The sequence below is a fragment of the Gymnoscopelus microlampas genome (assembly GCF_963454915.1).
Source record: "Gymnoscopelus microlampas genome assembly, chromosome: 10".
Taxonomy (NCBI): domain Eukaryota; kingdom Metazoa; phylum Chordata; class Actinopteri; order Myctophiformes; family Myctophidae; genus Gymnoscopelus; species Gymnoscopelus microlampas.
The window spans coordinates 46,250,452-46,271,553 of NC_139947.1; the positions used below are offsets into that span (position 1 = coordinate 46,250,452).

At 43.4% G+C, this 21,102-nt stretch overlaps 2 protein-coding genes across 7 annotated transcripts in view; both read left to right on the forward strand.

Moving 5' to 3' along the window:
• Positions 1-5,266, forward strand: part of arfgef2 (ADP-ribosylation factor guanine nucleotide-exchange factor 2 (brefeldin A-inhibited)) — a 39,174-nt gene extending 33,908 nt beyond the window's left edge. For all 3 annotated transcript variants that reach the window (XM_084068551.1, XM_084068552.1, XM_084068553.1), the window contains 2 exons: positions 943-1,060; positions 2,975-5,266. In XM_084068551.1, coding sequence (XP_083924677.1) covers positions 943-1,060; positions 2,975-3,139 — 283 coding nt within the window. In that variant the 3' untranslated portion in view covers positions 3,140-5,266. The remainder of the gene's footprint in view (positions 1-942; positions 1,061-2,974) is intronic.
• Positions 5,267-6,131: 865 nt separating this feature from the next.
• bcl2l1 (BCL2 like 1) overlaps positions 6,132-21,102 on the forward strand; it is a 34,472-nt gene continuing 19,501 nt past the window's right edge. Inside the window, exons 1-2 of one of the 4 annotated variants that reach the window (XM_084070492.1) lie at positions 6,132-6,243; positions 11,237-12,071. In XM_084070492.1, coding sequence (XP_083926618.1) covers positions 11,484-12,071 — 588 coding nt within the window. In that variant the 5' untranslated portion in view covers positions 6,132-6,243; positions 11,237-11,483. Of the gene's footprint in view, positions 6,244-7,841; positions 8,036-11,236; positions 12,072-21,102 lie in introns of those variants that run through there. The other 3 variants (XM_084070494.1, XM_084070493.1, XM_084070495.1) reach the window with 3 other exon arrangements.

Genomic DNA, 21,102 nt, shown 5'->3' on the forward strand with positions numbered 1-21,102 from the left:
ATTTCCTTAACCAGATGAAAGGGGAATTATCAAGTGCTACAAATGAGGTGTAGACAAAGCAATGAAAAGCATAACAAACTAGAAAAAGTGTTCCTCGGCGCACAGGTCTCCGCCAGGTCAGGTAGGTTATTGTGGCCTCCTGGTGGCACTATAATAAGCCAATGTGAAAAGGTTGTTGTGGCTTCCTGGTGGCACTATAATAAGCCAATGTGAAAAGGTTGGCATTTCTTCCTCAGCCTAGTGGGAATGTGCGTACAAAGATTCTCTGAAAGCGCATACGGTGTTCATGATTTGAAGCATTTTGTTCAAAACGGACCAATCCTGCAAACAATTGAAGCCAATGTTAGTCAATCAGGATGGAATATGAAAAATCGGACAGATCCGTCTTGATCACATGACTATAGAGATACTCTGTACCGATTTGCGTGATGTATGGATAAAATATGTACGAGTAATATCATTTCTATTTTTTGCCTTCGGCCTGGCGGAGACAAAAAACCAAAGCACTTTTTGATTATTGATATTTTCGCCCATCTCTGTTATCTGTGTATTGTATTGTTGTGCTAATTAAGTACTAACTCATAGTTAAACAAGTAACCTCGGGAACCAACGGTTCCTGAGCCATGGGGCAGGAGCCTATCTCCGGTGTCTGTAGCGTGAGGCGGCCCATTGCACATGTACTGTATATCCCCCTGGACATGACGCCAGCATGTCGCAGGGACTTGCCCCCAATCTCTGCCCTACGGCAATATCCATGGCCCCCTCGTTTTTCCCTATACACCAAATCTCTTCTTTGAAAATAGCCGATCTACAAACTCACAACACGTCACATTGCAACCTGTAGTGAGCTTGTAGATCCTTTTGCCGATTGCTTGCCACAGAATAGGGATGCTAGGGTTCAAGTGGTTGGTAATCTACCCCTTCCTGTGTATTGTGCCTCAGGGTGTGTAGCGAAGCTCTGGCATACTTCATCGGCCTGACGTCAGAGAGCCACAGAGAGGCCTGGACCAGTCTGTTGATGCTGCTGCTCACCAGGACACTACGACTGCCTGACCACAAGGTACTTTATGTCAACCACTGGGAGCATCACACACAAACATATGTTGTCTGTTACTGTCAGTCAAGCATACATATTTACAGTGAAAATACTATCTCCTGTCTCTTCTCTCTACCGTGGCTGCTGAATCTGGCTATATTTGCATATTTCCCAGAATGCACTTTGGGTCACTGGAAATGTGAAGTTGTTAACCTAGTTATTTGAATATAGGAATGCGTTAGGAGATTATGTTATGACTATGTGTAGTGTTGTGTGTGTCATGGCGTTCATTTGATATTTTCTTTTGTAAGACCTGTAATAGCTGTTCATTTTCACTACACCCCCGTCTTTTCTTCTCAACGTCGAGTTATGCTTCGCATTATGCTTCATCATATGACGGTGCCTTGCGGTTAAAATAGTTGAGTTACAAGTGTTTTGTGAGCTGTTAGGTTGGCCCTTTTTGGAATATAAAACCGAGCTCGAGAGGCGTTCATTGCAATGCTGTGTAAACAAAGATGGCTGCCGCTATGTAACTAGCGTTCTGTGTATTTATTATTAGTGGTGGAACTTAAATCATGATTACAGTATGAAAGTGTCATTACATATTACAGTATCACCCCAGTGCGTAATCAAGTGATGATTTTAACCCTGCCCATAATCATCATAACAACAAGTAATTACAAGTAGTCTTACTCCACAATTCAGTAAATGTATAGTTTTCAGCCATGAATATTTAACATGTATACTGTGTTTAGAAACGGATCATTGAATTCCCTTTACAGGGTCTTTAAGCGTGATTTATACTTGGTGGCGCATGGTGGCGCGCACAAAAAGTAGCTCACAGACTGTCTTAACACGTTTTGAGCTTGTCGATTTGCATTTTTCGATGTGCGACAACGGTGTGCAGGCTAAGTATAAATCAGGCTATACACTGTCAGACACACATGCACACTTTCTCACTCATTCACAAACTCACACACACACACACACACACACACACACACACACACACACACACGATTCTAGTGTGCTGTACAACCAGCTCAACTCCATTGTATCGTTGTTATTTATGGCGATAGTGAAGCCAGCCAGCCTGTTCGCAGAGGTCCTGTTGATATATAACTGATAGTGCAGAAAAGCAAAACAAAGCGTTTTGACTAACTAAGTTGGGGAAAGTCCCTGGATTTCCTCTCCTCCACTCAGGCTACAAATTTGGTTACCATAGAGGAAGGAGACCATAGAGGACGGGAGTCAGTGATTGATAAGAACAATATGTAAAGGACAGAGCAGGGTCTGCCCCGAGAGGCTACTAGGACTGCAACTATCGATTTTCTTAGCGATTATTCTATAGATTCCTATTTTGATGAATCGAATCGAGAAGCGCATTTTTTAAGTAACTTTTTTTTTCTTACATTACTTCGTCGGACAACTGTGTTGCGCGAAAATAGCAAAGAAATTTGAAAAATACAAGCTCAAAGAGCTTGTAGATATGCTATTTTCAATTAATCAATTGATTAACTGTTGCGCCCCTGGAGGCTACACCTGCAACCTAGCAACCTATCGAGTTCACTTTGTGTTCTTCGGATGCCTATCTCCTGCCTAAAGATGTCTGTAAGGATTTAATAATTGGCCATTATTTGGTTTGTGTTTGCTTCTTGTATCACCCATCAGTTTCCTGTCTTTCCTGTCTCATGGACAGAGCTGTGAAAAAGAAAGACCATTACTTCTCCCTCCATTTAAATTTGAATGTAGTTTACTTACCCCCCATCCCCTTTTGATCTAGCTCTGATGTTTTCCTTGTTTACATTATTTCAGAATAACAGGCTTTAAAAGAGTTGAACACTGACTGGGGTTAACTAACTTTGTCTTGTCTGATCTTTTCCTCTCTCACTCATCTCTCTCCATCTCCCTGCTCCCTATCCTCCTCCGTTGTCCCAGTTCAAGCCCCACGCATCCTGCTACTACCCCCACCTGTGTGAGATGATGCAGTTTGACCTGATCCCAGAGCTGCGGGCCGTGCTGAGGCGCTTCTTCCTACGCATCGGTGCCGTCTTCCATATCGCCGCGCCCGATGGCGCTCATTCTCGGACGCCCACGTCCTAGGACGGAGGGACACAGAGGGCAAGTGGGGGTGTGTTGGATGTATGTGTGTGTGTGGGGGGGGGGAACGGATGGAGAAGAGGGGAGACTCCTCTCTTCCTTTGCCCTTGTCCGAACTGAAACTGTTTCCGGAGGGGATTGGAGGTCCAGAGAGAACAGACACTCTGTAGCAGCAACTCTCTCTTTCTGATCAGGACTCTGTTTTTTGTTTAGTTTTTTTTGTTTTTTGTTTTTTTGAAGTGCAGTGTTCTGCTCACGTCTCTTCGGTTCCTGTCCTTCCTTCTATCCTACCCCTATCCTCCTCCTCCTCTGCTGGGAGAGCAGCACTGTGACCGGGGACAGGCGTCACTGTGTGATTGTCGTCTCTCGTTACCACCACCCAACCCCCTTTGACTCTCCTCAAAATGTAATGACAACAAAGGAAGTACAAATTGAATAATTTATTGATATTGTTGTATACCCCTGCACCTGATTTTGTTGGTTTGTTTCTGTGTTGATTTGTTTTGTTTTTTTCTGTTTTTGTTTTGGGTCTTTTTAATGAACAAAAAATGCATATCTAAACGGCGAAAGCAAATGAAAGATACTGTTGTATTTGATGAATCTTACCATTGCCTAATGGAAAAGCTTGTTGGCCACCTGTGCCTAGTTAAAATATATATATATGTATAAAGAATTATAAAATAAAAGACACACGCTGTCCTGGGGACCCAAATTACTGCTATTTTATCATTCTACCAATACAAGTTGTGTGAGGCATATGCCTGGTGTCCAGGGTCTAAAATACTGTAGTCTTTGAGTTGAAAACGGGAATGATAATAGCAGCAGTACTCCGGGTCCCCAGGACTGGAGTTGAGGACCACTATCTTAAAGCATCGTGAATTCTTCTTCACCTCCTTACTGAGAGTTTGGTGATCTTATTAAAACATTGTGACAGCTGAACCCCTGATCTATCAAAGCTTTATTTTTTTGTTGTTGCGCTACTGTGTTCATTAAAGCGCTACCAGCTCACTGCAAAGAGACTGAAGACTAATCAGCTGCATGTGACAATGACCTGTAGCCCTGACCACACTATCACAGATCTCTGTGATCTGTACTGCAGTGCAGCTTCAATTCTATGACGTCTCACGCTCCTTGGTTACGCTCTGTAAAGTGAGATCCATATTGACTATATATACATACCGGATGTTTTTCTCTTATGACATGCTTGGGGGTGGGTGGGAAACCCCATCCCCTGAATATGACATAGGAGTGAAATGGCTGATGGGTAAATATTGTCAATTGCCTCTTAATGTGATTCACTATTTTACTTATTTATTTTCATGTTGCTTATGTGATTATTTGTTTTATGATTATTGCTAGTTTACACGAGGGGCCTGGTTGAAAGACTATTTAAAAGAATATTTGCCCGAATTCATGCATTCCCTCTTGCGCTGGTCTATAAATTCTGTTCTGAGGTTGGAAAAACTAGAAAATTCAAAATAGAATTCTCTCCATGTTCTGTTCTGGGATCACAAGTCACCCTTAGCCCTCCTCAAAAATATGTCTCTCCAACTGCGGCCTCTTGCAGCAAGAAAGTTTCCTGCACATAAACAAAGATGGTATTTCCTGTTCTCAAATGGATCCGTTTTTATATTTTCCATGTCCTTTTTGTGTCCTTGTTGAAGAGTTCTCTGACGTATTAACACCATTCAGTGTATAACCTCCCTCTGACCCATCCAGATGCCAGTTAGTGTTGTCCTCCATAGAATTCTGTCACAGAAGGAGTTGAGAAGTAAATAAACCAAATCCCTCTTCTATGACAACAAAAAACATTGGAACATCCCTGTATTAACGCTTTGCAGTTTATTCCGCTCTGCTCTCTTTTTTAAAAAGAAGGATGTATGTAATTATTTAAAGTGCATTTAAATATTTTTTGAGAAGCATTCCTTCCCTCACAACTATGGATGTCTGCTTTTCCCTAATGCTAGGGAATATATAAATATATATACAGTATATGGAGAAATACAGACTGTAAAGTTTTCATGTAAGATACAGAAACGAAAGTGATATACTGTACTATACATAATATTGTGATGTAATCTTCCAAGCATTTGGTGAAGTAATCAATAAACCCTGAATTCTGATCCTGTGCACGTGCCTATTGATTGAGTTCTTAGTCAGTCTTTGGCTAGGAGCGAATGGAATGAATGATGAATGTGTCGGTCCTAATTCCTCATTTGTATGCATAATATATGAAATGTGTAATTCACTCTTGAAATATTTACTTTTACTTTGTGCTTTTTACAACCACACGGTGGCACTGTGGTCAACTGCAACATCGGACTGATGCGTCTGTGGGCCACGCTAGATTTTGGGGGTAACAAAGGTTACCATGGAGATGTGTGACATCCTTTGTTTTGGGAAGTGAAGAAGGAATGCTGGTCAACTGTCCTGGTGGACATCTGTCAAAGGAAAACATCAAGTATAGCTAAGTCCACGAATCAGTAGCTAGAGGTAAGGGACCACTTCACAAAGCTATTAAGTTAGGTGTATTGTGGATTTTGTGACATAGACGAAGTGATTTTGCAAGTGAGCTATGTTGCGTCAAAATAGCCCTAGCCCCCTTACATTTTAGCATGTAAGCCAGAAGGTCCACACAACATTGGAAAATGAGCTACATTTTAAATAACATCCAAACAGCCAAAAGAACTAGCTCACTTGCAGGAGCAAGTTATGGGCCGGGTCTTTTGCTTGGTCGCTACATTAATATACATAATTCTAATTCTACCGGTCGTTTCCTTCTACAGTGTTAAAATGTGCCTCTCCAGGTTGAATGGTTGAATAAAATCACTTGTTCACTTGGACCAAACACAGGAGTGTACGTGGTCCGTTGTGGGCGGTTCTGCGTCGTTCGCCAAAAAAGAACAGATCTACAAGCTAACTGTTAGCTTGTAGATCTGTTCTTTTTTTTCCGGGGCGAGGAGCGACACCGTCGTAACTATGACATATAAGCGCAGCAGCAGCAGCCAGCCCAGCCAGCCAGCCAGGGCTATGACGGATATGATTCCTTCTGCTGGTGTCTGGATTGTGGGCGAACAGACATGATTTTATTGGGACTGCTTTAACAAGTAAGACGTTCTCGTTTAGGTCGTAAGTGCATCCATGTCTATGCATCCTCTAAGCTGACGGTCGTTATTATTACTGTATGGATATTGATAATAATAATGATCACTGACAGTCTCATTTCTCCATTCCACACGACTGCATTTTCCGACACGTATTAGAAGAACCTTAACCAGCTCGAGAAGCTTGCTCAAAAAATGCGCAAAAGAAATATGCTGCGTATCTAATCTCGGATTCGTCATTAACTCGTGTTGTTTTTTAGGTTATTATAGAGCGTCTTTGCAGTTATTGAATGGCTCATATACACTGCTGCTGCTGTGAACTATTGCGAATCGTCTGCGGATTTTTCAAATGTACAGAGAGACGATCATGACAGCCATATTCCTTGTACAGTACAACATCTGCTGTGTGTGCGTCTGTCTGTCACTGATGTTTTCCAACAGGATAAATGTTGTAATGGTGATTATAGTGTTTTTATTAGTGCGGTGCGGTGTGTTACGCGATTGAACGGTGGGTGGTGGAGCCCAGGACTGTGATTAAAGGTCTGCCAAAGTGTTGATGATAGGAGAATGGAATGGAATATCTTTGTTACGTAATTGGGGTAGGCTGGGCGTGGGGTAATTTAGTTTTAGATAAATATGTAAGGCACCACTTCCTCACACGTTTTTAAAATAATAATTAAAAAATACATATTTTGTACTATTTTATTTTGTATATTTTTTGTTTTACATACTATAGCCTACTTAAAAGATTCCGGGGGTTTATTTGACAATCACTGATACAAATACAAGCAGTGAGTGACATGGTATGACATGTTCTGCAGTGACTGTGCTGTGCTAACAATAACAATATATTAAATATTGTACTTATATAATAGGCCTACCCCAACATAGTTTAGTAGAATAAGTCTGTTTCTAAAATAAAAATGTATGAGATCTACTAGCCTTGGATCAAGACGGTCATCGGTCATAATAATATACAGTCTTGTATCAAGGTTAGAGATCTACCTGAGTTTATCTTTGATGCCAAAGATCATGATGTATTCTTTTGTTTTTAAACTTTAACTACTTTATCCTGTGCGCATAATTTCAACAAGGCACATGCTGTATGTAATACTGCTCAAGGCAACAGAGTACCCTAAGAATTAATCTGGGCGTGCAATGCAAGGCAGTGCAGTGGAGAGACAGGGGAGAGCTAGTGTTGCCATGTCCACTTATTATAAGCGACTTTGGACTTGTTTTTCTGTAAAGTTGCTTGTAAATATTGGTAGTTGCGGTTTTTGGGGCTGGTTTCTAAGTGTAATTGCCCTTTGGGTTTGTTTCCATTTTTTTTTAAATTATTATTGTTTAAACCAGTGGTTCTCAAATATTTTCATGGAAATGTTTTGTGCCAGGGAGCATTGTGTTGTTAAAATGTTTCAAAAAATATTCCAAATATTCCACATTTTATTGCAAGAGTTTTTGAAAATAGCAGATTAAGTGCTCATGTGGCCTAGTCTAGTTGCTTCTTTTGGGCCTGGTAGCTTATTTCTCTCACAAAACCTGGCAACACTGGGGCTCAGGGCAGACTGACAGACACACAGAGTCACAGACAGACATAGGGATAGGCCAGGCCTAAACACATACATATTACACACAGAACATTGAAGCGCACGTAACAGCAAAGTCTGATCATTCTTCTCTTGGATTTTGGCAGTTTGGGAAACTGTCCAGTTTCAGGACGATACTGGCTGTAATTGGAAGAAAGTGATGAACTGAAGGGAGCAGCTTTTATAGTTTGATTGCGTGTTACTTGTTGGTAAGATATATCAGTTTTACTCTGTTGTCGATCTGAGGGGAATTGATATTTTTCTTGTGTCTGGATGTTTTAGATTAGAATAATGCGCTTTGGTCAAACAGGATACATAATAGATGTAACGATGACTAACGTTAGTCTATCTGTGTGTTGAACTGGACTCACTCCAACATTATTTGGATAATTGATTGCTTGATTGAATACTTTATTAACAGTTTCAAAAAAGGCACATAAAGTACAGTTATATACAAAAGAATGCAAAAAGGATTAAACCCAAGAAAGCACTATGGCTTGTTTCCATTGGGGTCATGTGTATTCAATTGATTGATTACTTTATTAGCAGTTTGCAGAAAAAAAGCACAGTTCAATACAAGGTCTACTAAGAGGATTTTAAACCCAAGAAAGCCTATGGCTTGTTTCCATTTGGGTCCTTCAATTCATCGAAGATTGTCTCAGTTCATAAAAAAGCACACAACAACCTGTTCAACTTGCTTTATTTTTTTATCATTATTTTGATGTGACATAATGACATGAATGCATTTAGATATGGGAGTGTATGGTCTATTTTCACGCATTCCTGAAAGACCAGTGTGATGTTTACATGAGAGTGTAACATCTCTCATCTGCTGTGCGACCACGTGTGTGTATGTGTGGCCATGTGGCCGTTGTAAACATTAATGGCTGCGTGGCTTTCTTTCTTACTGTTTCCACTAATTATTGAAAACATGGGTATTCATTAACGGCGTGGTCGCATCGTGACAGTATATATGGTATATTATGCTGGGGGGATACGCATTATGCTATATCGGGCGCTTTGGCCAGATGCCAAGACTGCTTTTTCTTAGTACTTTGGGTGAGCATCCATTGTGTCACAGTACAGGCTGTGTGGGTTTGTTGTGTGTTATGTAATAATAATAAGCTCAGGATTTGCATGGAGTTCCCCGGCAGTTAGCCCCAGGTTATTACACGCTGCCAATCATGTTAATGTTGACATTACAGTAGGAAAGGAAAGGTCATAGTTTGGGACATCAAAGGTTGCCGCCCACACATCTTTGTGTTGAGTTCCTTGGTACAATAGATTTGGTTAAATGGGGATTTCTGGATCAGTCGTTCTCAACCAGTGGTCCGGGGACTACCAGTGGTCCTTGAGGGGGTTCTAGGTGGTCCCTAGCTAAAGGATGGAGAGTTGGTAACCAAATGGACCATTATAGATCTTTAACTCTTGAGAGTTTAAAATGAAACCAAATGGACCTGTAATGGTCCATTTGGTTCCATTTTACTCTCTCAAGAGTTAGATTATTGTTAAACATCTGCATTACTTAATTAAAGAATTGTTATTTTGATCAACGTTTTCCTGTTATCTCTCCTATGGTACCAACATCAATACAGCATGGAATTGTGGACAAAATCTTATCCAACTATTACAAAATATTCTAAGTCTTGTGGGTCTGAGAGAGGCTAAATCTCATCAAATTGTGGTTCCGTGGCTCAAATGCCGAATAAATAATGGACCTTGATATGAAAAGGGTTGAAAACCACTGTTCTAAATGAAAGCCGTGAGATCAGAGATTATACACTGTAAACGTGTTAATCCCTGAGAATGTATTTATGTACTGGACCCGTACATTTGTACAGTCTCTGAGTTATTATTATTACATTAATTTGACGGTTTAGACAAACTTTTTTTTGTAACCAACTTTCAGATAAAATCTGTTCTGTGAGCCTGATCATAGACTTGCCCTTGCTGACTTTTTTGATCTTTTGACACATTTGTTTCCTGTTATGAAACACAAATGATAAATTTGTAGTAGTCTAATAAATTGCCGCTGTCAGGCAGTATCTCCATATTTAATTCAATAAATAAATGAATGCCTTATTTTATACTTGGCACAAACATATATTTCACCTTTTTAATGCCCGAAATAGGGACACCGGTTTGGAAGTGGTAGTCTGTCTGTGAGTTTATAAATATATAACCAATGAGACTAATAACTACATTGAATCCATTGGAACATATATTCTCCCATTACTTGAAAAGTAACTGGTCTCCGCCCGACAGCAACGATATGTCTTGGAGAAAAGTTTTCTTTCAACTTTACTATTGCAAAGCGACAGCTGACATTTTCCCTCATTAAGAAAAGTGACAGTGGATGTTTTCCCTCATTAGGAAATGTTAACTTTCAAGTCTTTGGTTCCAGTCTTTGATGATGCATTCATGGTGCCTAAAATATGGGGATAATAATGTCACTGAGATACAGGGGGGCATCTGTTGCACTTTGATGCTACACAGATCGTTGTCAGGAGAAAACCAAGACAACCCAGACACTCGGGGGATGAATGAGGACAAGGTGGCTGTCTGTGGGGGGCCGCAGAAAAGTCTCTCCTTCTGATCTTCCTTCAGCTAAAGCCCCATATCCTCCTTGCACGCACGCACGCACACTCCCATGCATGCACTCACGCACGCACAGAAACACAAGCTCTTCTCTTCACTAATGGCTCTCTACCATCTGCCCCACATGTAACAGCCCAATTAGAGAGATGCCCTCTGACCCCACCTGTCCACATTTTATTTGAAGGTCTACAGCCGCCCCATCAAGGAGGACCCCCCCACACACATATATGCTCTGTCTCTCTTACACGCACACACACGCAAGCACGCACGCACGCACGCACGCACGCACGCACGCACGCACGCACGCACGCACACACACACACATATTTTAACCACTTATTTATGTCCACACAAAGGAGATCATACAAGGACACAAATAACAAAAGTAACAGTGTCTCTGCCATATGTGATGGCTGCCAATTATAGCAGAGACAGCAGAATACTTTGCCAGCCTTTTTGGGCATCCAAAGTGGTTGGAACCCTCTAACAACCAGTCTGTGGGTATGTCCTATAGGCTGCCAAATATAAAAACACATAGGTCTGCACCTGTATGTAATGACCGTGGTCATAAAAGCTTCCTCTAGGCTAGGGTCAAAAGTGCAGGCTATCTCTAATACAGACACTTCTCTGGACTCGTCATCAACCACAACAACATCTGGTGTATTAGCTGTCAAAGATGTCTGGGTTATTACAGAGATGAAACATGGATGGAATGACACGGGAACACACACACACACACACACACACACACACACACACACACACACACACACACACAGATTTTAACCTTTTGATTGTTGTTTTTCCTACAGGGTCTGAACCGATTGATCAGCCTTGTGTAGGTTTGGTTTTAACCCTTCATCTTGTCCTCTGGATCAGCAGAGGTCCTGGCCATGGTGATCTGAGCAGAGGGAACAGAGGGAGACGGTCTGGGCACAGTGTTTGTGTGTGTGAGCGGGCGCGTGTGTTTACTCCAACACAACAAGCCCCCAGGAAGTTGAGGAAAAGAGACGGAGCGAGGGAAAAGGTGGCCTCGAGAAAACCCTGTAGAACTTCACAATGTCCCATAACAGAGAACTGGTGCTTTTCTATATAAAGTATAAACTCTCACAGAGAAACTATCCCATCCACCACATTGGGCTCACAGAAGCACCGAACAGGACTGAGGGGGGTGCGGGCGAGACACTGGAGGCAGACGAGCAACGGGGTGCGACGCAACATGCCAACGGCACACTCAACGGCACAAGCAGCTCGGGCACCCCGCCAGACTCTCCGCTCCGACAGCAGCGCTCGCCGTTCACCACGACGGCAGCGGCGGCGGCATCGAGCCTGGACGTGGTGAAGGAAGCTCTCCGGGACTCGGCCAACGAGTTCGAGCTGCGCTTCGCCCGCGCCTTCAGCGACCTGTCGTCGCAGTTGCACATCACGCCGGCCACGGCGTACCAAAGCTTCGAGAGCGTGATGGATGAGGTGTTCCGTGACGGCGTCAACTGGGGCCGCGTGGTTGGCCTGTTCGCCTTCGGCGGCGCACTCTGCGTGGAGTGCGTAGAGAAGGAGATGAGCCCGCTGGTGGAGCGCATTGCAGATTGGATGACTGTCTACCTGGACCAGCACATTCAGCCCTGGATCGACACACAGGGAGGATGGGTGAGTCAAACAGACTTTGTGTGTGTGTATGTGTGTGTGTGTGCGCGTGGTGGCGGGTCACGGTGTGGCTGTAGGTTAGGGCTGCACGATATTTTATCTGACATCACGATGTTCCCATGTGCAAAATTCACATTGCAGGAAGTGTAAATCTTACGGTATATCTGATTCTGTATATAGCTGTCACGAAATAATAACGATGAATGATTTTATTGTGTGTTTAGCAATGAACATTGAACATATAAATAATGGGCGTGGCTGCAGGTGTATGTACTGTATGTGGGTCTATGGTGTGTGTGTGTGTGTGTGGAGGTGAGTTTTGCTGAAGGTGTGTGTGTGGGTGGGGCTGAAGTGTGTGTGTGTGTGTGTGTGTGTGTGTGATATGAGGTGGGTGTGTCTCTGTGTGTAGGTGGATGTGACTGCAGGTTTACGTATGTAGGTGTGTCAGGTTTGGATGGAGTTTATGACTGTTGCTTTATACTGCTGTAGAATACGAGCGCTTGAGCATGTGTTGTTCACGTGCTGCAAACAAGCTGGAGTTTTATTGGCGTTGCTGTCCATGTGCAGTACACTACACACACTTGTGCACGTGTTTCAGTGGCTGTGGTTTCCAGACAGTGTCCCTCTTACTGCGATGGATTTATGAGAACACTGTTGCATAAGTGTTCTGGTCCATGTCGGTCAGCTGTGCTAATCATTGAGGCTTGACTATCTGCAGCCTTGGTCACTCTGCACCTCACCCGACCTCCTGAGATGAGGCCTGGGGAGGTGGTTTCTGGTCTACCGTGCCTCCCATGACAAACAAGTTTGTTCTTTTGTTCCAGGTTTGTTGTGTATATTCTGAGTTGGCTTAACCAAAATAGGCCCAACAATGTCGATTACAGGCATAGGCCACCCACTGTGTGTATTTAGCCGACAGCTCAAGGTTTCTGGCGCCGAGGCCTTCGTGTGACATGGTACGGCGGTGGGGCTGGCCCTGACACCGGCGAGAGGAAAGGGCTTCAAGTTGAGATGGAGTTGGAGACAAAATGTATGAAAAACAATGGACCCCTTATTATCAAACCATGTCACACTGACATCACGCAGGCATGCATGTGCAGGCCGGTTGCAAAGAGCCCGACCTCTTATAAGATGCAATGGAAAAGAAGTCATGGCAATCACATGAAAATAATAATTCTACCAAACTTTCAACTGCAGTTTTCCTGCCAGTGCAGAGGAAGAAGGCTTAGATCGTGTACTGTGATGCCTCCGGGTCCTCCTTTAAGGGTGTAAGTGATTCCCCAACCAGTTATCCACAAACCCTTACCTCCAATCGTTATGACTGACTGACCCTCGCGGAGGGAGCACTCACCTGACGGGCAAGGCCAACGGCTGTTCGGCACAGGCATTCGCTCCCTCAGGCATTCGCTCACTCAGGCATTCGCTCACTCAGGACTCAGGAGTGCCTCACAGTCACAAGTAGAGGTTTGGAAATGTATCGATTATAAGATGCATCGAGACATGGACGATTCTGCATCGACGCAGTGATATTACATAATCGATTATAGCTTGCTTATGTTCATTGTTCTTTCCAGTTACTTCACAAGGCAATGTCGCATTGAACGAGTGATGCTTTGCTATGTTAAGCTACAGTACATGCTAATGCCACTGAAGCTTCCGCTGAGGGACTGAGATAAGGCTGAGATCAAGTCATAAATAAAAAGTCACTCATTATTTTGAAAGCAGAAAATGTTGGCACTATTATAGCTAGCACAGTTGTAAAGTTTTAATGTAGCCTGCTGCATAAGGATTTATGTTTTGTTTTTGAGGACGGAACATTTTCATAATAGGTAAACTAGGCCTATACCATTTATTTATTTTGGTTTACAAAATGTAATACATTTAATAAGACATTTAGGTTTGAAGCAGAGTGATTTATATCCGCATCACGATAAATCACTTTATGAATAAGGAACCTCATAATTTGTATTTGACTGCTTGTGATGAAAATGTAGTCATTTGCAATAATACATATAAATATAGAAAATTGGGAGGCATCGTAGAATCTCATCATTAACCGATTAATCGTAATCAAATTGTGAGACCAATGAGAGATTGAAACCTACTCGCAAGCGTCATGCACAGGACGAGTGAAACCAAACGAGCACTCCTCAAAACAAATGGGTTGGAACGCAACCTGTGCGCGCACGTACAGTATTAATGTTTGTATACAAAGAATTGATCCATAAGAACAACAAGGGAATTAAGAACATAAAGAACACAAAACACTAAGAACAAAAGGTTGTGATCAGCAGCTGGTTCAGCTGTTCTTTAATTGACTGCATCGAACAGAGAGCTTAACAGGCTCTATTAGGAGCTTTGCTAGCTCTGTAGATCTCTCTCTCTCTCTCCAGCCCTTCCTGCCCTCCCCTGTGTCTAGGGGATCGAAGTTCTCTCATCACGGGGGTGGGTGAAGTCCAGGCCTCTCACAGATAGCCCTTTGTTTTATCCATTGGTCACTTGATTGGCTCTGCTCTACTCTATTCTTTTCCCCCTCCCTACCACTCTCTGTCCATTTTCTCTTGATCCACCCCGTCCTCTGTACTGTACTGTCATGTTCTTTTTCTGCCTAAGCACGTCCTGTAGATGAAAGCTCTGTTCTCCAGGGTCAGACAGGACCAGGCTGTCCTGTTTTCTGACTGTGTGTGTGTGTGTGTGTGTGTGTGTGTGTGTGTGTGTGTGTGTGTGTGTGTGTGTGTGTGTGTGTGTGTGTGTGTGTGTGTGTGTGTGTGTGTGTGTGTGTGTGTGTGTGTGTGTGTGTGTGTGCTGTGTAGTGGTGCGCACACAGAATGGTTACATGATCGGTATGGTCAGCTCTTTCCTTTGTGATGCTGTGGCTGCCCCTGGATGGTATGGAGGGGATCAGGGAGGGGAGGGGCTGTTTATGTCGCCGCGGAACAGCGTAGGGTATAGGTCGGAGGTCGATCTTATGGAAACTGCAGTCTGATTGGACGGACCACGCAGCCAGCGAGAACCTCATTGGACAAGCCATACTGTAATCGTGCTGTTTGCACAACAGAGCTGAAATAGAGGGGTTTTGGGGGGTAGATATTGGTTTGAATTGGAACTTGTTAGGTGAGAGAGAGAGAGATTATAGAGTACAGTGGGTGATTTCATATAGGAACATGACTGGGAGCAGCCAGGTTGTTCGTAAAGAATGAAACGGAGAGCTTAACAGGCTCTTGTAGGTCTTGGCTGCATATTGCATAGCTCAGTTACTGTAGGCCTGCAATGTCATCATTCAGTGATGTTCTTGGGTACATGTCCTGTGTCTCTGACGCATTCAAATCTGAAAAGACGCATTAGAATTAAATCACTATTGATGAATCCAAGTGACTCACCCTATTTTTATCCTGATAATGTAATATTGTTTCAAGTTAAAACCATTTAACCCCTCAAGACGGCAGGAGTGGACTTGTGCATGAGATGACCATGATCACTATAACCATATAACATCAAACAAATATGTAAAAAAAAATAAACAAAATGTCAACAATAACACAAATTGTATTGGGGGCCCATTCAGTTGACCACCTGTGAGTCCCAGGACCCACTACATTGAACACATCACTGTTGATTGTCACAAACTCTCATTTATTTACAGGTACACGAAGTACCTGTCTCATGTAAAATGTCAAATGTTCAGTTTTGTTCTTCATAACTTTGTCATCCATATTTTAGAGTTCTCAGGGAGGATCTTCTAAATATTTTCACATCACCGACCAAAGCCAGATTTGTGTCATAGACCACAATTACCTCTGTTTTGACCGATATTTTGTAAAAAAAAAGTGCAAAATGTTCTCATCAGTATGAAAAACATTTTACTTAGCAAAAAGATAAATAAAGATAGATAAAAAAAATAAACAAACTTTTATTTTATTGAATAACTTGAAACAAAAATGAAGCATTTGGCCTATGATAACATAAAAACTCAGAACACATTGGCTGCATAATTGCCAATACCAATGTCATAAAAAAATGCAAATAATGGCTGATATATCGGTCTAGCTAAGAAACTTTAATAGCTTCAAGAGAGGTAAATATGGGCATGTTTAAATGCTGGTGTTTCAGAGGCACCACATTTAAGCTGTCAGCATATAAGGAAAGTCTGTTGTGAGCCACAGTGTTAGGTTATCTGGGTGAGGTGTGATTTTTAAAGCCATGACGGAATAGTTTACCAGAATTCAAAGGGTAGATGCTTAGCCTTTTAGTCAAATTCCCCACCCCTCCTGACCACAGTGCATATTCTTAATACAGCTGTCATGTTCACTCATCAACACGTAGATCATAGAAAGAAAGCCTGTGGTCTCTTATGAATTGTCAACGCGCGTGTGCACACACACACACACACACACACACACACACACACACACACACACACACACACACACACACACACACGCACACTTCCCTGAATGTGAGGCCAGTGGCCTCAGCGACATTGTCAACATTAACGGACGGATCCTAGTGGTTTCTGTTGTCAGCGGTGTGCATGTCACCGTAACTCTGAGTTGGAGAAGTGAATGACTTCAGTTGAAAACTGTTGAATGAAGCTGTGTTGTGGAGGTTGTGTTTTACTTCTCCATTGCACACCATAGAGGAAAATGACTGCCTCCTCGGTCACACTGGGCTGCTTCCTCCCTTTGTGTGCTTATTTAATAAACCCTCGTTTTTGTTCCAGCTTGGGCCAGACCCTGGCGAAACGGATAATTAGGTTACACCTCTTTCACCATTGCCACATGGGCATCCCCCAAAAGTGCAGGGGTTTTCAGGGGTGAATTGAAGGTGTTTTACCCTGGAAGATCACCATAATTCCTCTCTCGTATTTCTTCTTACTCTTTTTATGTTTCCCGCTGTTACTACTACTATCTGTGGTCTGGTCTTTCCCAGAAACGCACCAGAAACGCTCTCAGGTTGCCCTGTACTTTCTGTCTTCTTTTTTCTCTGAAAGTAGAGCCACATGTGGTTGCTCTCTTTCCTCTTTGTGTCTGCCACTTCTCTACTCAAGAGAAAAGGCACACAGCCGTTGGCAGATGCTGGAAGTGGAGCAGTAACTCTGCCAGGCAGGTGCACCCCCCCCTTTTTCCTTTCTTTTCGGTACTCAGTTAAATATGCAGGGTCTCTACCCGTCAGCAAGGGTCACTTTCACCTGTCTCACAGGGGGAGAGAAAGAGACACACACGCAAACACACTGTTCCTTCTCATGTGCTCTTTCTCTGTCTCATGATCTCTGCTGCGACTTCCTAATTCTGTCAGCTCTTGTCACCTACAGAGGTCATGTGACTGCATTATACGGAAGGAAGGAAGGGGTCCCAGACAAAGTGAGGAAAAGGGGGGGAAGGGGGCCCGGCACTGAATTAGAAGGGAGCGAGGCTGGTGTGTGTCTGTGCTGGGGGTCACTCATGTCAAGGATGAAATGATTCTCCAGCCTGTCTGTGCTCTAGATAGAAAGTAGAGTGGTGCAAACCAAATTCAGCCACCCCCAAGCCAATTAATGTCTGGGTAATTCTGAGATCTACCCAATGCCAGAAGCTTTTATTTATTATTCATATATTTTTGGGAATGAATTTGAATTAAGGAGGAAAGAAACCACCCAAAAAGGCGCCTTCAGATAGCAGTTCACATTCCTCTGGCTTCTGATGTTTTTCTTTTTCAGACAAACTAGCGGGCAAGGCCACATATTGCATGATAATAAACGTGGGGTGAGGGGCGGGGGGCATCGACCTAATAACAGCGCCTCCTGCAGAGTGAGCGATGGCGATGATCGCTCATTGGGGATTGTGCTGGCCCGGGGGCGGGGAGGGCGAGGGAGGGGGGGGGTGAGTTTACGGAGGTTATTACCAATTATAGATGAATAATATCTCGACCTGCTGCTGGGGGGGGTACTGTGTTTTTCCTCCGCTGACAAACTAATAAATGCTAAAGTGGTTCAGTAACAGCCGCTGCCACTACGGTCCGGGGGAACTTCACAGCGTTACGATGAAGGAAGCCGTGGGTTGGATTCCAGAGAAAAAGCATTAGATGTATTTATTTTTTTACCTCCTTTTTACCTATGATGTTTGTGCTGGAAAGGTCAACAAAAAAAAAAGCAGAAAATGCAGCAATTCGAAAAGCAGAAAATGCAGCAATTTGTTTCTTTTATCCTCCCAGCGACAATACAGATGCAGTCTGTTTCTCTCTCTTTTGCCTAGTTTACCGGGTGTACCTATTATAGTCTCCTTTTTATAGCTTCCCACCTTAACCACTGGCTTAGACACCTGTCTGTGTCTGTTTTTAGATGCATGTGTATAGACACAACATGCAGTAGTACACATACCCTAAGTACTATAAGAACCTATGGATATACTGTAGCTATATAGTCACCTAAATGTCATTATTTATTTATATACTGTATACACACACACTCACAGACACTGCATAAATAAATGCACTGGGCAGGCTAAACTGCAGTTGGTTTTAAAATGGTTGCTGCAATTATTGGACCAGAGAGCATTTCACTGATTTGTTTTGACAGGGAACACCTGAGCTTCGTCTTCACTATAGTCTCCATCTATATTTCCTCAAGTCAATTGGGAATCACACAGAAGCACATTCCCTCCCTGTGTCTTTATGTTTCTCTCTCTCTTTCCCTTTCTCTCTCTCTAATTAACATTCACATAGGATAGGCGGTTGGCTCCATAGAGTCGTCTGACAGACTTCCCTACAGGAAATCTCTCTCCTGGGACCTGGGCAGCATCCCTCTCTCCTCCTCCTCCTCGGTCCTGTGCCTCTGCTCTCTTTCTCCCTTCCCCCTGTAGACTTCCTCCTGTACCCCATTTCCCTCCCTCTGCCTTCTCTACCCCCCTCCGATCAATTTAACCTTTTTATCAATCCCGTATCTTGTCTTTCTCCCACTCCTCCCACCTCTACCTCTCCCCTCGCATCCATCATTTCCGACCTCCTTTTGTATCCCAGGCAGCTTCTCTCCATATTATATACCTTTCCTTATTGTCTCCCCCCCCTTTACTCTGCCACCGTAAAGCCACCCTGTGGTTGCTACTAGGGATGTCCGATTTTATCGGCCTCCCGATATTATCGGCCGATATTAGCATAAAAATTGATATCGGGAAAATATCGGTATCGGTTTTTGAAAAAAAAAAATTTTTTTTTTTTTTTTTTTTTTTTTTTTTGCTTTATAAATAAGTTACAGGAGTTCTTACTGTATATGGTGTGTGTGATATGAAATTTGAGCTTACCCTAATCACAATAATCCCCGCATATATCGGTATCGGTTGATATCGGTATCGGTAATTAAGAGTTGGACAATATCGGTATATCGGTTATCGGTAAAAAAGCCAATATCGGACAACCCTAGTTGCTACAATCGTGTTGCAGACCTGACATGCAACCACGCCGCCTTGTTCCCACCACCTCACCGTCCTCCGTTTCTTGTTCCTGCATTCTCACGTGTTTCACTTGTTTGTTTACCAGTGTCAGTCACAAACACACACACACACACACACACACACACACACACACACACACACACCCTCCCTCCCGTCTATCTCACCCGCTATCGATTCACTTGATCACAGGTCATGGGCTCTTAATCGTTAACGCCCACCCTCCCGTTCCCTCAGGTCCTAGCAGCCCGTCTCTATCCCTTCATTTCTGCATCCCCTTCATCACTCCCTCCCTCTCTCCTCCTCTCCCCGTCCATGCCTAATGGGTCTCATGGCTAATTGCAAGAGATGTTTTCGTGTTGTTGTTTGAGCGCACATGTGTATTTCCACGCCACTGTTTTGGTCCTCGGGTTTAAATCGCCTCGTGGCGGTGGGTGCACGATCATTGCAATTCGTGGGCGTTCTTGGTGGCGGCGTGCGTTTTCTTTTTACTTGTGTCCTGATTTTTTTCTTTTTTTTAATATGCGACTGCGTGCCGCAAAGGGGAGGGGACAAGGGAGTCAGACTGTTGTTCTTGTGACCGCCTGGAACAAAGGACCTCTGGCCACCCACACACATACACTCACACGTGCATCACAGACGGTAATTTGCTTTACTGTTGGGTCTATGGTCGACTCGTGCCCACAGGTGTATCGCTGCTTTGCAGGCTAAATCAACAGTGACAACACGCAGTTGACCTCAATGAATAGGACGCGATGACCTAAACGCAACTCCGTCGCTGTCCGTTTCTCTAACCTGTGACACACACACACACACACACACAGAGCTTTCGCGACCCTTTTTTTTGCATCTGATCAATGAAAGCCACCTTTGTTGGGGAAGAGTCAATAAGCGCCCATTGTGAAGGCGTGCGCGCTCTGAGAGCGCCCAGTGGCTTTATGTAGATTCAACTCCCCACGTTTTCATGTGAATGTGGGAGTTCAAGCGTATATGTTGGTTTTGTTGTTGGGTATACACATGTGCGCTTGCGCGTTGGATGCTCTATGGGACTGTGTGTGTGTGTGTGTGTGTGTGTCTGATGTGTGCCACAGTGACAGGCTGGAAATGGCAGCAAACAGATGGTATGTTTCGGTCTCCTCCAGTCCCATCGCAGGAACATCAGGGACATTGTGTGGGTGTGTGTGTGTGTGTGTGTTATTTGTGACAATGTTATTTAGGTGTTTTTTCTCTCTCTCTTTGAGGAGCTGTGTGCTGTGTGGGAAGCTCAACCTACACACTTCTTCAGAAACGTTGGCCCATGCCATTCCTGTAAGGTCACGTGGGCTGGAGATTCGAATCCAAACAGGCTTTTGATCTCTGCTAGATGTGTTAAACTGGAGGAAAGAGCAGTGGCTGACCCAGTGGAATAGAATGTATTTATTATCAACCTAATGCACGCTCACTATCACTAAACATGCATACTGGCGACGCTTCAGGGATTCTCCCAGATTGGGGAATTCTCCCAGATTGGGGAATTTATTGCTGTGCCAGCACAAGGTTATTAGTGCTAACATACAGTACTATACATTGAAAACAAACACGCCCTTAATGCGTATTTTTACATTTTTATTATG